The 17,619-nt window shown below is 46.3% G+C and overlaps 1 protein-coding gene across 4 annotated transcripts in view; it reads right to left on the bottom strand.

Moving 5' to 3' along the window:
• Positions 1-2,197: 2,197 nt before the first annotated feature.
• Positions 2,198-17,619, bottom strand: part of LOC116953095 (adenylate kinase isoenzyme 1-like) — a 54,906-nt gene continuing 39,484 nt past the window's right edge. For 3 of the 4 annotated variants that reach the window (XM_032972937.2, XM_032972935.2, XM_032972939.2), the window contains 5 exons: positions 10,328-10,366; positions 9,562-9,725; positions 4,959-5,075; positions 3,984-4,175; positions 2,198-2,795 (listed from right to left, as the gene is read on the bottom strand). In XM_032972937.2, the coding sequence (XP_032828828.1) occupies positions 2,727-2,795; positions 3,984-4,175; positions 4,959-5,075; positions 9,562-9,725; positions 10,328-10,366 (581 nt within the window). In that variant the 3' untranslated portion in view covers positions 2,198-2,726. Of the gene's footprint in view, positions 2,796-3,983; positions 4,176-4,958; positions 5,076-9,561; positions 9,726-10,327; positions 10,367-15,783; positions 17,385-17,619 lie in introns of those variants that run through there. The other variant, XM_032972938.2, reaches the window with a different exon arrangement.

The following is a 17,619-nucleotide window of genomic DNA, read 5'->3' as shown; positions in this document are numbered from 1 at the left end:
AAGCCACGGTAGGGCACCTCGATACCCACGGGAAGGGCGTCTTGCAACATGTCCGATAGACCAAGCCCCGCTGCTCCCACAGTGCTGGATTACAGGCTAAGTGCATAACCACCACTGCCCGGATGCTACCACTAACGTCAACCGGAGCAATTAGAAAACATAGCGCTTCATTTCAAAGCCTCCACGTGCCTCACAGCCACGGTCGGTGGCCCTAGCGGTGTGCGGCTGCACAGGGGGGCGCCGTGGTCAGTGGAGGGTACCCAAATCCATGTCCATTGCCCTAGAAATATCGTTGTTGCTGACACATTAATAAACGTGTGTGACCGTCTGTAAATGGGTGTTTAGCAATGCGATGGTGCATCTGCCAGTCATCTCAGCCAACCCACAGCACCTGGGTGTGTCCCCTGACTTCATGCACAAAGCCGGGCACATTAGTCAACCCATAGCACCTGGGTATGTCCGGTGATCTCCTGCCAGCAGTGACAATTTGACACTTCACGTGACGGTCTCAAAGTGTACCTAGCCTGGCACAAGCGATGTGGTGGCGAACGGCAGTTACTGTTGTTCATCGGCAGGATGACGGCATGCTTTGGCTGTGGCATACCAGGCGTGATGATGTCAATACAGTATATGGGTCACTGGCACATGCTACATTGCAATTTGTAGCAGCAAAGATACAAAGTCTCCCTTATTAGTGTTTCTGTAATATTTGCGTTTTTATAATATATCGGTGCAATAAAAATGTGTAATTTTGCATACCGAGCTGCTGCTGAAACCGTCCTTAAGACCACGCTATTCTGTTCTTGCGCATGATGGCAATATGTCCAGCCGTAAAATGTCAATGTTGAGTCTGCTCGGCACGAGAGGGCTTCAGGAGAGAGTTTGTGTAGTTTTGCTTCCCCTCCTCCAGACGACAGTGGTGGATCCATCGTTTGGTTTGCATGGTCACAGTCACACTGTGGTGTCCGCCATTGTTTATTTATGGAGATGTCCACATTGGACTGTTGATCCAAGACCACACTAAAACGTTTGCAAAGTGTGTACCATTTCCACTGCTTACTGCAATCCCAATACATCATTTACATATTTTACCACTCTGCTGATGCACTTTGTCCAACATAGCCTGGTGTGATAATTGATACTTGAGTGGGGTATCTGCAAGTGGATCACCCGTACTTTTATTTCTTACAATCTGCAGGGCCAAAACACGTTTTTAATGTTTAAGTCAGAGTGTTATAATGCTTCCGTAAATATTGGTATGGTATTGAGTCACTGGTGTAAGTTAAATATTCCTACGGCAGGGACAAGTTTATTCATAGAAAAACTATTTTTTACTTTTCTCAAAGTACAGTATTATCTTTTTTATCAACCACTCGGAGATAATGAACCAAGCTGATCCCCCATAACCTTCCATTTCAGAGTTGGGGGCTCTTACCACACAACCACCCAGACCAAACTAAACTCATAAAAAACTACATTACCTAATTTAGTAACACAATCTTGCCGAATATTTGTTGCCATAATTCAAAGTGGCATGATTCTGGGCCTGTATCCAAGTCTTGAAATATTCCTGTTAGAAAAGAGTTAACACGTAGTAGTAGGAGGCTTTTGTGACCAATATCATCCATAATAAAGGTTTTTTTGGGTTAGATCTCGTAAATGTGTCGTTAAACTTGCCACCACTAGACAGCCAATCAGTAAGGTTGTCACATAAACAGAACATGCCAAATCATTACGAGTACAGCACACCGATGTGTTGGAGAGCAAATCCACAACATTTACAATCTGAGTACGACGTTTCACCAGCAATTACAACTGGCATCATCAGACAGACAGCCAGATTTGTGGAGAAATCATGTTTCGTTCCTTAGAGGGTTGGATGTGATGGTATCGCTTGTGAGCACTTCTTGAGCGATGTGGGGGGTGGATTAATGAGTGCATATAAACTACAATGGGTATTCATTACCGGTTGGGTTATTTATATGGTAAACAACGTACATTATGAATGCACATTAAGAAAAACAGCCTGCCGAGTAGCACATACTGCACAAACAGTACACAATGTTGTCCCACGTCCGATCGCATAGCCGCGTGGGAGTGAATTTAAACCACATTTTGGTTCGCTGCATATACGTGAATCAGACAGCCCGGAAGACACACGAAGTCGCTATGCATGAATAAATGACACAAAATGCAATTTTCCTTTCATAATTTATTACGTTAATAAATGGAGCATGCAGTCTCCAGCTCTTAAAAGTTATCTCACACTGGTGCAAGAAAACTCTGCGAAATAATCTAATTTACAATAAAATACCGCCAGGCACTGACGCACTTTGTCACCAACACACTGCACCCTAGCACTTACACGCTGCCAGTATGGAGGCATCAACATCACGGGTGGAAACCTGCAAAAAAACACGAAGGGCAGGGGTAATCGAAGCGTCCGGAATCCCAATTTCACACTTTTAGCATCTACGGGAGATAAAATTATTTCTTTTTAAGTGCACGATCAAAACGTTTCAGTAAAAATGTTAAACTCGCAGCTCTATGACACAGATGTGCACATGATGGCTATCGATTTCAAAAACGCGCGTCGTACTCAACAGCAGCACGTGATGTCGAGCGTCACGGGGGGAGGGGCCGGGGGGGGTGGGGGGACGGGCCGGGGGGCGGGGCGTCGATAGTGATTGGCGTGCGGGCTGGAGTCGCTCCGTGACAAGCGGTGCTCATTTCAACGAGTCCAGGGCTTCGCAAACCAACTTGAACACTTCGTCCGCAGTGCCCTCAGCGCTGATCTGCGATGCAAACAAAAAACACCCACGTCTCACTTCTGGTATCTTATGATTATATTACAGGTTTTTTTTATTTCCCTTCATTCTCTATTTTAATTGCATTATTTTCCGGGTGTGTTTTTACAACACTTGTCTTTGTAAATGTTTGTTTTATCTTAACTCATGTGAAGTACCTTGAACCTTGTGATATGAAAGGTGCTACTTGAAGACTTATATAATGAACCCTTTCCCGTTCCGAGACCATTGCAAGTTGCAGGATGGAGTCTCATTCACCGCTGAATCTCCGAAAGTGCAAGCAGCTCCGCGTTCATTTTATTTAGAGAGGCGTAGCGCTGCTGTTTTTAAAGACATTGTACTCACCACAGAGAAATGGGATCAAAGTTGCTCATAATCCTAAACGATGGGAATGGAATCTTGGAGTGATAGTAAACCTTTACACTACAATACCTTCAATCTGTTATGTTATCCTTGAATAACAAAATACATCTCGGTGCCTACAAATCATACAATAGCATTTAATTCGACGAATTTATTTCATGCAAATGTATGACCATAGCCCGCACTGGCTTTCAGAACACTGTACAGTCTATACAACTTTAGAATTAGAATCTTTATCCTGGAGATAAACTTGTAATACATACTGAAAACTGTGAACTTGTCGTGATGCACCCTTCTCACGGTGGTTAAACAATGTCATGATTCTGAATCACAAGCCGATTCAGAATCATATTTCCGTCTTAAATTTGACCATCTCACTTGTTCCATATGTTTTGCTTTCTCCTCATTTTCATTCGCTTCATTTGTACATTTACACTTTGTTTACACTTCCACTTTCACCAATTAAATAACACTGTCACTTTAAATGGAGAAATATTCAAGGGCCAACATTGCCCTTCTTCCTAGCACATGAATCATTCCTTTTTGTTGTCTCAAGTGCCCAAAACGTCTCCTACTATTATTATTTTCCTTTTAAGGCCACTTTCTTGACAAAGGCATTGATTTTTTTTGTGGTTATTTGCACTTGTGCACCACTGCCAGTACAGCAGCAACAGTAGTGCTGCGTTACCAACTCATTTGTCCTGCAATCAATACCCGATCCAAACCGTGACGGATCACCCGTGACCTTCATCAAATAGAAAGTCACAATATTTGTTCCCGTGCAGCGTGAACATTGGGTAGTGCACGACGCACCTTCTTGACGAGCCCCTTGCTATCGTAGCGCTGCACCACGGGCTCCGTCGCCTCATAGTACGTCTGCAGTCGTGCCTTGAACGTCTCAGCCTTGTCGTCGGCCCGGCCGCTCGTCTTGGCGCGATTCATCAGCCTCTCCATCATCGTCTCCGACGACGCGTTGATGTAGAGCACCAACTTGGGAATGGCGATCTGTGTGCGAGCAGATCGCCATCGAATGTTACCCTCAGTGCCACGGTGAGTGGGAAAGTGCCCTCTCCACGGTGGTGAGATGTTAACTACCTCCCCTGCTGTATATTTGGAGTTGGTGTGTACGTCTCCCCAGTGAACGCGTGGATTTGTCTCCTGGTCCTCTGGAGAAAAATCATTGATGTTTATTTTACCAGTTAACGCCCACTGAGCTAGATAGCTCTTTTTCAGAAGCGACTTGGCCACAAATTCACAGCTCAACGAAGTGGCTTATCACGTGGAGATTTATAACAGCCAAATACTCTAAATGGATGTTGATTCTAAATGTGTAAGAAAAATCGGAGGACCCGGAGAAAAATCCACGTGATCACAGGGAGAGATACACGCAAACTTCATATGTACAGGCATCATGGTCACGATCAAACCCACGACCTCCAGTACATTAGGCGAGGTAGTTCATATCTTAACTTCGTATTCTTGGTTCTTTCGGTAAAGCCACGTAGATAGAAAATACAATAAAAATAATGAAGTAAAATTAAAAATAAACTAAAAATAGGTTCTTTCGGTGACTTTACCGAAAGAACCTACAATATGAATTCCTGCAGTCACGAAAGTTTTAAGTCAAAATCTTAACTTCGGTGAATAGCAAGAGTTTGACATCGGGCATGAGTGGTGGTAAAACAGTAAACGGAACGAACTGAATAGACAAAGAGGGCCCCCCCCCCAAAATGTAACAGCACCAGGGCCCCCCAGGAAACTGAACCCGGCCGTGACGACGCCACTGACCTTTTTCTCGAACGCCTCGGCCTGGCTGAGCTCTCGGGGGTATCCGTCGATGAGGAAGCCCTTCGCCGAATCCACCTTGAAGAGCATGGCGTCCTTCAGCATCTGCAGAACTGTCTCCTGCAGAGCAATGTCAGTTTAGGCCGAGTCAGTCAACCAGGCAAGATTAAGATATAAAATTGGCACCGGTAGTGTGCATCACAGTGGGGGGGGGGGGGGTCAAAACGGCATACCTGTCAACCCATATTCTTGGACAGGAAATTTTTGTTTTCAGCTCCATACAGCATACAGCCGTTTCAATACGGGCAAAAAAATGTCTATTTGTTTGTGTGTCTCCCTTGTAGGATGGACGTTGAGATTTATAAGGGCAAGGGGTGACCAATAAGGTCTGAATTTGTCTGTGATAAGGTAGGGCACTAATAAGGGGTTGACAGGTATGCAGCGGGCGTTCATCACTGCCGACACCGCTCCACACAATGTCAGGGCTGTGTGTCTTTTTAGTTTTTTTGAAGAGGGAGAAAAAAACCGACGAACATTTCTGTACGAACTGATGTAAGATTTTCACAATGCCGCAACCGAACCGTCAGTTAAGGAAGGAACAGCGGAGCAGAGTGGGGGGGTGGAGGCAGGAAGCGGGAAAACTCAACGCCCCAGGAGAGCGCACGGCTCATGAAACCGCGAATCTGATCGCTTTGCGGTCATGCACACGTGGCACAAGAGAGAACGAGAAGGAGAGAGGAAGAGCGTTCTCGTGCACAGACTCGCTCAGACAGTGGGAGGAGATGATACGTGGAGATGATACGTGAGATGGTATTTAGAGATGGTACGTGGAGATATTAGGTAGAAATTGCCAGTTTGCCCCAGGCCTCACACAAAAGAAGATCCCACAAAGGGCAATATTTTTTTTTTCCTCTCTCCCCTCCTTCCCCCTTCCCCATGCCTCCGGTCCCAGAACTTAAGAACCTCTGGCCGCAGCCCTACAATGGCAACCCCCTACCCACACCCCCTCCCCCGGATATGTGCGTGTCTCATGTGTGTGTTTTGTGTGTGTGTGTGTCTCGTGAGTGTGTGTCTCGTGAGTGTGTGTCTCTTGTGTGTGTCTCGTGTGTGTGTGTCTCGTCTGTGTGTGTCTCGTGTGTGTGTGTCTAGTGTGTGTGTCTCGTGTGTGTGTGTCTCGTGTGTGTGTGTCTCGTGTGTGTGTTTTGTGTGTGTGTCTCGTGTGTGTGTGTCTCGTGTGTGTGTGTGTGTCTCGTGTGTGTGTGTCTCGTGTGTGTGTGTCCCGTGTGTGTGTGTCTCGCGTGTGTGTGTCTCGTGTGTGTGTGTCTAGTGTGGGTGTGTCTTGTGTGTGTGTGTGTGTCTCGTGTGTGTGTGTCTCGCGTGTGTGTGTCTCGTGTTTGTGTGTCTCGTCTGTGTGTGTCTCGTGTGTGTGTGTCTAGTGTGTGTGTCTCGTGTGTGTGTGTCTCGTGTGTGTGTGTCTCGTGTGTGTGTGTCTCGTGTGTGTGTTTTGTGTGTGTGTCTCGTGTGTGTGTGTCTCGTGTGTGTGTGTCTCGTGTGTGTGTGTCTCGTGTGTGTGTGTCCCGTGTGTGTGTGTCTCGCGTGTGTGTGTCTCGTGTGTGTGTGTCTAGTGTGGGTGTGTCTTGTGTGTGTGTGTGTGTCTCGTGTGTGTGTGTCTCGCGTGTGTGTGTCTCGTGTTTGTGTGTGTGTCTAGTGTGTGTGTGTCTTGTGTGTGTGTGTGTCTCGTGTGTGTGTGTCTCGCGTGTGTGTGTCTCGCGTGTGTGTGTCTCGCGTGTGTGTGTCTCGCGTGTGTGTGTCTGTGTGTGTGTGTGTCTCGCGTGTGTGTGTCTCGCGTGTGTGTGTCTCGCGTGTGTGTGTCACGTGTGTGTGGATGTCTCGTGTGTGTATGTCACGTGTGTGTGTCTCGTGTGTGTGTGTCTCGCGTGTGTGTGTCTCGTGTGTGTGTGTGTTTTGTGTGTGTGTGTCCCGTGTGTGTGTGTCTCGCGTGTGTGTGTCTAGTGTGTGTGTGTCTGTGTGTGTGTCTCGTGTGTGTGTGTCTGTGTGTGTGTGTCTCGTGTGTGTGTATCTCGTGTGTGTGTGTCTCGCATGTGTGTCTCGTGTGTGTGTGTGTATCGCGTGTGTGTGTGTCTCGTGCGTGTGTTTGTGTCTTGTGTGTGTCTCGTGTGTGTGTGTCTGTGTGTGTGTCTCGTGTGTGTGTGTCTCGTGTGTGTGTGTGTGTCTCGTGTGTGTGTGTGTCTCGTGTGTGTGTGTGTCTCGTATGTGTGTGTCTCGTGTGTGTGTGTGTCTAGTGTGTGGGTGTATGTCTCGTGCGTGTGTGTGTGTCTTGTGTGTGTGTCTCGTGTGTGTGTGTCTCTTGTGTGTGTGTCTCGTGTGTGTGTGTCTAGTGTGTGTGTGTGTCTAGTGTGTGTGTGTGTGTCTGTGTGTGTGTCTCGTGTGTGTGTATGTGTGTGTGTATCATCTCCCCTGTAGTTGTTACATACTGTAAGAACTACAGAGGCATCTCACTCCTCAGTGTGCCGGGAAAGGTCCTGGCAAGGATTATTCAGCATCGCCTTGCCAGGCACGCTGAGGAGAGGCTTGCGGAGCCCCAATGCGGTTTCAGGAAAGGGCGGTCCTGCACAGATGCCATATTTTCTGTCCGTCTGCTACAGCAGAGGTGTAGGGAATTCCAACAAGACCTACATCTCTGCTTTATTGACCTGGTCAAGGCCTATGATACCATCAGTAGGCCTGGGCTCTGGGTCGTTCTAGGTGCTTTTGGAGTACCTGACCCTCTGCTCACGATCATTAAGGACCTTCATGATGGTGAGCGGGCCCGGGTAAAACTACGTGGCCGGGAGTCAGAGCCATTCCCTGTACACCTTGGGGTGCGACAGGGATGTCCTCTGGCTCCCACATTATTTAACATCTATTTTGACCACGTAGTTCGTGAAGCCTTCAATAGCTGTACCGGGGGAATCTCCATATGGTACAGATATAATGGGAGGCTAATCGATGCCCGGGTGCGGTCAAGGGATGGCTCCCTATTGCTCAACCACGTTATGTATGCTGATGATTTGGTAATAGCTGCTCAGTCAGAGGAGGAGTTGGAGACGCTGCTGCTGAGACTGGAGCGTGCCACTAAGAGGTGGGGCCTTACCATCAGCCCCACCAAAACTAAGCACCTGCCTGGGTATTTTGTACCATCGGACACTCCACCCCCACAACTCCCAATCGGTGATGGGGCAGTTGTGGAGAGAGTAGAGAGTTTCCCATACCTGGGCAGTGTGCTTATGACTGGCTCCAGTTTAACAGCAGAGGTCTCACTCCGAAGCAGTCGAGCGGAAATATCTTTTCATCGGTTGCGTAACGCTATGTGGAAGCTACCTGGTCTGTCGCTCCGCACTAAGCTTCAGGTCTTCTCGGCCACGGTCATTCCCTCCCTTCTCTACGCTTGCGAAACGTGGACCCCCCTAATGGAACATCTTCGCCGGTTAGAAACATTTAGGCTGGCCTGCCTACGATCCATCCTGGGTTTTACCAGACTGGATTGTGTGAGGAGCTCACAAATCCTTGAAAGATCTGGGCAGGGTCCCATCGGTGAGCTCCTCCGGCAGGCAAGGCTGCGATGGCTGGGTCATGTAGCCCGCATGCCCAGCCACCGCATGCCGAAACAGCTTTTGTTTGGCCGGATTGAGGGGGCTAAGCGGGCGCGGCACGGGCTAGAGAAGAGATGGAATGATGTGGTACAGGAGGACGTGGAGCTGAGTGGACTTGCCGATGACTGGTACCAGCGGTGTCAAGATCGGCCTCTGTGGAGGAGGCTCGTGAAGGATGCTACTGGGCAGTTGGAGGCAGTCACCCTCCAACAACAACGGAGGGCGGAGGAGCGACGCTCAGAACAACGAGCGGAGCGCCGGGTGGCTAAAGCACAGCAGGTTGGCACAGTAGGGGGCACAGGTGGTGCATCAGCCAGTCATCTCAGTCAGTCGACCCGTGGCACCTGGGTCTGCCCAGTGACCTCCTGCCAGCGGGCGTTCGACACTTCACGTGGCCTCACGGTGCACATAGCCTGGCACAAGCGTCGTGGTGACGTCACCGCCACTTAGTGGCGAATGGCGGTTGTTGTTGTTGTGTGTGTCTCTTGTGTGTATCTCGTGTGTGTGTGTCTCGTGTGTGTGTGTGTGTCTCGTGTGTGTGTGTCCCGTGTGTGTGTGTGTGTCTAGTGTGTGTCTGTGTGTGTGTGCCTGTGTGTGTGTCTGTGTGTCCCGTGTGTGTGTGTCCCGTGTGTCTGTGTCTCGTGTGTGTGTCTGTGTGTGTGTGTGTGTCTCGCGTGTGTGTGTGTGTCTGTGTGTGTGTCTGTGTCTGTGTGTGTGTCTGTGTGTGTGTGTGTGTCTGTGTGTGTGTGTCTGTGTGTGTGTCTCGTGTGTCTGTGTGTGTCTGTGTGTGTGTGTGTCTGTGTGTGTGTCTCGTGTGTGTCTGTGTGTGTGTCTGTGTCTCGTGTGTGTGTCTGTGTGTGTGTGTGTCTGTGTGTCTGTGTCTGTGTGTGTCTGTGTGTGTGTCTGTGTGTGTGTGTCTGTGTGTCTGTGTCTTGTGTGTGTGTGTCTCGCACCATGGGCACGAGCTCGCCACGGGACATGATGGCGTTGAGGCGCTGGCCGCGTTCCGTCCCGGACGTCACCTCCGCGCGGAGCAGGTCGCCCGTGGATAGGTGCGTGAAGCCATACTTCCCCACGATGCGCTCGCACTGCGTGCCCTTTCCCGAGCCGGGCCCGCCTATGAGAGGGGTGAGGTGCAACACGTTTCAGCCTAGTCTCTTTTACTCTTTGTGACAATAACACAGGAGGTTTTAAAATTGTTCAAACACCAAATAGCCAACACATATTGCAAGGCTCAGGTTCTGCATTAACCACACACGCTTGGGGCAAGACATGCAGAACACACGTGCTCTGGTAATATGTGTGTTGTCTTTGAAACTGATAAGCCTACACGAGAGACATCCTTCTGTATGGCCCGGTCTCACCAACGGCAAAGGCGAACAGTACAAAGGCAATGCAAGTATCAAAGGTGTTAATAGTTCTTGTTGTGCAGTTATATCTATGAGAACGTTTTGCCAGTACCAAAATGATGAAAATTACAAATAAGTTTTACCCTTTCTGGGAATAAAACAGGCTTGTTATTATCTTGACAACATGGACTTTCATCCAGCAGTGGATATCACGTGGCTAATGATGATAACTTCACCATCACAGCCCCGGGGTTATAGGCCAACTGCACAGCCGCTCCACCCCCTCGGGTGCGCGAGTCAACTCGGTATATTTAATTATTTACCAATATTCTGACAAAAAATCGTGAAAGAAAAAAAACATCCAACTTACCCACAACAAACACGATCTTGCTTTTCTTCAGCTTGTTATCTGCAATTAAATAATATTCCGTTTAAAATGATGATTGTAAAATAATGTTGTTAATAATATAATTTATAATACAAACATTTCACAGAGCCCGTTATAGGGATAATCTTGATGGCAAAAAACAATATTTATACTTTTGATTTAAAGCTTTCGTGACTGCAGTAATTCATATTCTTAGTTTTTTCGGTAAAGTCACGTTGAAGAGAAACAACAAAATAACAAAATATATATAAAACAATAAAAAAATTCTCACGACGTTTCGACCATAACTCAAACGGTCATCATCAGGTGTGTCGGTTTGCATAAATTTATTTTGAAAACGGCATATTTATTTATATATATATAAATAACGTTTGCGTCACGCGCAACGATTGGCTGTTTGCCAGGACTAGTCCATCTATTTTTTGAAAAGAGGAGGGGGGAGACGAAATTTGTTTTTATGTATGCTGTCTGAAAGGCACTGTAAGCGTGAACAATCAATCAAGAACTGAAATGATTTATCAAATCTTTCCAATGATTGCTAAGATAGAATCCATCTTCTCGGTTGAAATTGTCTCTGTGTTTGTATATGTGGATAGCCTCATGAACGAATCTCTCATGGAAGCCAGATGGCTTACAAAGAACCTCCGTCTTGGAAAAGTCAATGGCATGTGAGCCTACTGAATTAGAACAATGATCTGCTACGGCCGAGGTGTTGGTCCTACCGTGTTTAAGGTCTGCTTTATGTTCACGAATGCGGTCCGAGATATGGCGTTTGGTTTCTCCAATGTAACTACTACCACAGAGGCAACTTAGTTTGTAGACACCAGGGTATTGTATGTCCGGAATCACATCTTTTACAGACGGAACCAGATCACGGATTTTATGTAATGTGTTGAAACGGACCTGGATCTTGTGTTTATTCAAGATTTTGGAGATCTTTTTTGTGATCCCAGCAATGTAGGGTAAAGTGATGGTTTTGAAAGGATCCTCAAGAGGGTTCTTCTTCATGGTTTGAGTGATAGCTTTGCGGATTGTATAGTCGGAGTAACCATTAGCCCTAAGAGCCTGGTGTACGTGCTTGAGTTCACTGCTTATGTGTTCCTGGTCGGATATGCATTGGGCTCTATGATACAGAGTCTTGATGAGAGAATTCTTCTGTGATGGATGGTGGTGGGAATCCGGTTTCAGATAAGCATCCGTATGGGTAGCTTTCCTGTAGACAGAGTGGCTCATTGAACCATCAGGTCTCTTTTTAATTAGGACATCCAAAAAAGGTATCTTGCCATCTATTTCGACTTCCATGGTAAATCTGATGGCTGGGTGTATGGAATTGATGTGGTCGAAGAATTGGTCTAGAGCAGGCCGGCCATGTGGCCAGATGACAAAAGTGTCATCCACGTACCTCTTCCACAAGGTTGGGCGTAGAGTGGCAGTCTGGATGGCGTCAGTCTCAAATTTCTCCATGAAAATGTTAGCTATAACTGGAGAAAGGGGGGAGCCCATTGGGGTGCCCTCAGTTTGTTTGTAGAAAGTTCCATTCCAAGTGAAGTATGTATTGGTTAAACAGTGTCTCACCAGGGGGGGTACCTCAGCGTTTAGTCCTTGATGAACCAAGTCTTCAATGATTGCAATGGTGTCAGGTACAGGAACCTTGGTGAACAAGGAAACTACATCAAAACTGACAAGCAGGTCGTCTGGGGACAGGGAAATACCCTTGATTGTTGATACCAGGTGAGTAGAATTTTGTACCGCAGAGGTGGTCTTTCCACTGAAAGGACGCAGGATTTCAGACAAAAAACGAGCTAGTTTGTAGGTGGGGGAGCTGATAGTAGAGACTATGGGACGAAGAGGTGTATCAACTTTATGTATTTTTGGTAAGCCGTATAATCTTGGTGGCCTGGCAGCAGAAGGTTTCAACGAAAACCGTTTAGATTGATCAATTAATGCGGTTGAATCAGAAATTATTTTGTTGGTTTGTGTGACGAGGCTGTTGGTGGGATCTCTTTTTATTTTTGTATAACTACCATCGTCGAGTAATTCTTTAATTTTGTTGTTGTATTCTATTTTATCCATAATAACAGTAGCATTGCCTTTGTCAGCTGAGAGAACTACAATATCATTCCTCTTTTTTAATTTATATAATTCAAAACGCTCATCTTTGCTGAGGTTGCTAGCTGGCATCTTAGCGTTTTTGAGGGTTGCAGCGATTTCAGATCTTGCTACGTCTGCAGCGATGTGACCCAGGCCCCTGAGAGCAACGTCTACTTGGGCAATTATATCATTAACTGGTATGTGTTTAGGTGTGACTGCAAAGTTTAGACCTTTAGCTAAAACGGATTTCAGACCATCGGATGCCAGCTAGCAACCTCAGCAAAGATGAGCGTTTTGAATTATATAAATTAAAAAAGAGGAATGATATTGTAGTTCTCTCAGCTGACAAAGGCAATGCTACTGTTATTATGGATAAAATAGAATACAACAACAAAATTAAAGAATTACTCGACGATGGTAGTTATACAAAAATAAAAAGAGATCCCACCAACAGCCTCGTCACACAAACCAACAAAATAATTTCTGATTCAACCGCATTAATTGATCAATCTAAACGGTTTTCGTTGAAACCTTCTGCTGCCAGGCCACCAAGATTATACGGCTTACCAAAAATACATAAAGTTGATACACCTCTTCGTCCCATAGTCTCTACTATCAGCTCCCCCACCTACAAACTAGCTCGTTTTTTGTCTGAAATCCTGCGTCCTTTCAGTGGAAAGACCACCTCTGCGGTACAAAATTCTACTCACCTGGTATCAACAATCAAGGGTATTTCCCTGTCCCCAGACGACCTGCTTGTCAGTTTTGATGTAGTTTCCTTGTTCACCAAGGTTCCTGTACCTGACACCATTGCAATCATTGAAGACTTGGTTCATCAAGGACTAAACGCTGAGGTACCCCCCCTGGTGAGACACTGTTTAACCAATACATACTTCACTTGGAATGGAACTTTCTACAAACAAACTGAGGGCACCCCAATGGGCTCCCCCCTTTCTCCAGTTATAGCTAACATTTTCATGGAGAAATTTGAGACTGACGCCATCCAGACTGCCACTCTACGCCCAACCTTGTGGAAGAGGTACGTGGATGACACTTTTGTCATCTGGCCACATGGCCGGCCTGCTCTAGACCAATTCTTCGACCACATCAATTCCATACACCCAGCCATCAGATTTACCATGGAAGTCGAAATAGATGGCAAGATACCTTTTTTGGATGTCCTAATTAAAAAGAGACCTGATGGTTCAATGAGCCACTCTGTCTACAGGAAAGCTACCCATACGGATGCTTATCTGAAACCGGATTCCCACCACCATCCATCACAGAAGAATTCTCTCATCAAGACTCTGTATCATAGAGCCCAATGCATATCCGACCAGGAACACATAAGCAGTGAACTCAAGCACGTACACCAGGCTCTTAGGGCTAATGGTTACTCCGACTATACAATCCGCAAAGCTATCACTCAAACCATGAAGAAGAACCCTCTTGAGGATCCTTTCAAAACCATCACTTTACCCTACATTGCTGGGATCACAAAAAAGATCTCCAAAATCTTGAATAAACACAAGATCCAGGTCCGTTTCAACACATTACATAAAATCCGTGATCTGGTTCCGTCTGTAAAAGATGTGATTCCGGACATACAATACCCTGGTGTCTACAAACTAAGTTGCCTCTGTGGTAGTAGTTACATTGGAGAAACCAAACGCCATATCTCGGACCGCATTCGTGAACATAAAGCAGACCTTAAACACGGTAGGACCAACACCTCGGCCGTAGCAGATCATTGTTCTAATTCAGTAGGCTCACATGCCATTGACTTTTCCAAGACGGAGGTTCTTTGTAAGCCATCTGGCTTCCATGAGAGATTCGTTCATGAGGCTATCCACATATACAAACACAGAGACAATTTCAACCGAGAAGATGGATTCTATCTTAGCAATCATTGGAAAGATTTGATAAATCATTTCAGTTCTTGATTGATTGTTCACGCTTACAGTGCCTTTCAGACAGCATACATAAAAACAAATTTCGTCTCCCCCCTCCTCTTTTCAAAAAATAGATGGACTAGTCCTGGCAAACAGCCAATCGTTGCGCGTGACGCAAACGTTATTTTTATATATATAAATAAATATGCCGTTTTCAAAATAAATTTATGCAAACCGACACACCTGATGATGACCGTTTGAGTTATGGTCGAAACGTCGTGAGAATTTTTTTTATTTTTTTATATATATTTTGTTATTTTGTTGTTTCTCTTCAACGTGACTTTACCGAAAAAACTAAGAATATGAATATTTATACTGTAATGCAGGCAGCAGAACATCAAGTAGGTTGCTATTTGTGCAGAGCTAAGGGCGTTCTTGTGCGCACGTTTGTCCTCTGGGAAAACCCGAGTTTCCACAAATTGGGCTCATGTCTCAAACAGGATCCTCCCGAAAACAAACAAAAAATCTTCACAGTCTTAGAGGCAATCTAGATTTGAAGTTTTCGTGACTGCAGGGATCCATACTCTTTGGTTCTTTCGGTAAAGTCACGTAGGTATAAAATAGCCGCCTCTAAAAGTCTTAAAGGCGTTTATAATTTGCAGACAAATGTTTATTGTGTTCATTTAATCAGCAGTTTATATTTTAGTCTTAGTTTATTCGACATCAACTTGTTGTGAAACATTTATCAAGTCTCAGGGTCATATTTTTTCGAGGTAGGGCCTCTGGAGCGGCCAGGCGTTAGCAACCAACACAACAAGAGCAGACTTTTTTTTAAGAATTCGGTAAAAAAAACCCTCAATCGATCAAGAGCCGCAATGCAGTGGGAATAACGTCACGAAGCGGTCCTTAAAGAACCACACGTAGCTCCGGAGCGGCATCGCTCAGCTCAGGCTCAACCCGCTCGGCCGCTTCCTTCGAGCCACGAGAACAGCGACTTCGCCGTGGCTCGGCGCTCGCTTGGCTCAGCAGAAGCCTGAGCGTGGTGGATAGGGCCACGCTCATAGCCGGCTCAAGTTAAGCGTGGCTTTGAGCTAGCTCGCTTGACCTGACAGCCAAACCCTCTGTGTGTGTGGATTTAATTTAGTTCCCTTAGTAAGGTCGACGAAATAAATAATTGATGTAGCCCCACCCTTAGTTGTTTAATGGTTCTGGAAAGGGCGCACAATAATCCCCATCCTACCAAAAATTACACTTTCCCAACTAATTACTGTCATCACTAGTTTCATGAACAAAATACACACAGGATGACAACACTGTTAGGTGCTGGTGGGATTCGTCGACCAAAACTTTTACGACCAGCATCATTAGCTGGCGACCAGATCAGCTGGTGTCCAGGCCTGCTGCCCAAGTTCTACAAAGTTTACAAAGAGACAGCCGAAGCCAATAACCATTCACCTCGCACTGAATCGCTGCCACCGGCGCTTGAGATCGCTGCAGACTTTGAATTCCCGCACCCCATCGCCCACTGTAATTCTCTCCAAGTAAGTTTACTTAGAAACTTTCACTCTGCACGGGCCACTCTTGAGACCTAACCCCAGCTGTAACGTTGTCACGGTGGTAACTGTCAGTAAACATTTATTGCCTAGCAATGGGATAGTCCACTTCCAACGTTTAGTTGGGGGGGGGGGGGGCAAAGGAAACCTGGTGGGTTACAGAGGCCAAGAACATGGACTTTACCATTATATTTACCGACAAGCAGACTTTAAACACAATTAATTGATATTAGTTTGTTTCAGGAGGTAAAGATGTAGCCCTGCAATTACTTCCACACGCCACTGCTGGCAGACGGGTCTCCACTAGAGGGAGCTCGTGCAGGGAGCCCTCAAGAGGTCACACTCAGGACACACAAAGTGCTTGCCACATGAACCACAATACCATGCTGATTTCGTCAAGAAGCAGAAATCATCACGCGAACGCCAATCATTATCCTCGCAGCAGCAGCGGATTTTGGCTGGCCATCGAACAATGACGGTCATTGCATCTCACTTTCAGATGCTCGTCTGCGGCCGTCTGGAACGCACTTCCTTCCAATATTATGAAGCCACTGGAGCTATGCACTTTTAAACCTGGATTAAAAACCAATTTCTTTCGAACTATTTTTTGTGGTTAGCTTATTGTCCTACCCCTGCACCTCCGATTACCACAGTTTTCTACGTCCGCTGTGATAGTGGTTCAACATACATACAAGAGGGCATTGTTTTACCTCCTCTTCCACGCTGGTCAGACATCTTGGAAGAGATGGAAATACCCACATTTTACCCCACCCTACAACCTGTCGATTGACTAACTCTGGAGACACCCATGTATACTGCTGCTCGGTGTACAGAGACGGGGGAGAGGATGTAACCATGGTTTCCACTGCTGGCCAAGAGACGGAATTGAAATGGCGATCTCTGGATTGCAAGTCCAGTGTGTACTGATCATTACACCAGGCAGTAGATGAACTGTTAATTAAACTGTGACCTCTGGATTTGTTGGTTTAGTGCCAGAGATGATTGATCAGCCACACCAGTTTGTAGGTGAAGGGTTGGTAGTATTTAAGGTGCTTATCTGTACAGCTGCAATGGAACTGGCCAGTATCAATACACTCCTAAACGCCTCTGCGCAATATTTCTCACATGCCCTAGTTTAAACCTTTGCGCATTTGGTTTGGATACCTTTACACGCACAGGTAGAGTCGATCATTTTATTACGATGCTTGACCACATGGGATTCATGAACCAAGTACACTGCTGGTCAGGGCCTTCCCAAGCTGTGCGAGTTGAGGGTTACTTCACCATACTTCACCATGCTGGTCAGTGTGGGTTGATAATGGTGGGGAGCATATATGTATGTATGTTTAACTTATTTGGCACCATACATAGCCAACCGTGCTAATCGGAGGTGCGGGGAAGGACAGTAAACTAAACACAAAAAGCAGTTCTAAAGAAATGAGTTTTTAATCTACGTGGGTGAGCATTGAAGTACAGCGCCACGATGGATTTTGCTGTACTACACACCGCTGCCCCACTGCAGCCCAGTAAATGTGCAACGTTGGATCAACGTTCCGTTTTTACTGGGAACCTATAACATGCATTATGCATGGTGTGGGTTATCCATCCAAGCACTATCCAGCCTCAAGCCTGCTTAGCTTCACGGGATCTGATGAGATCAGGTGCATTGTGGGTGATGTGGCTGAACGCCTGTACCCATAGGGCACCCAGAAGGGGACAGAAGGTAAAGCTGTCCTCA

Source organism: Petromyzon marinus, chromosome 50, assembly GCF_048934315.1.
Source record: "Petromyzon marinus isolate PM22_M1 ecotype Great Lakes invasive population chromosome 50, UKy_Petmar_22M1.pri1.0, whole genome shotgun sequence".
NCBI lineage: Eukaryota > Metazoa > Chordata > Hyperoartia > Petromyzontiformes > Petromyzontidae > Petromyzon > Petromyzon marinus.
This window is presented reverse-complemented; position numbering and strand designations above follow the sequence as displayed.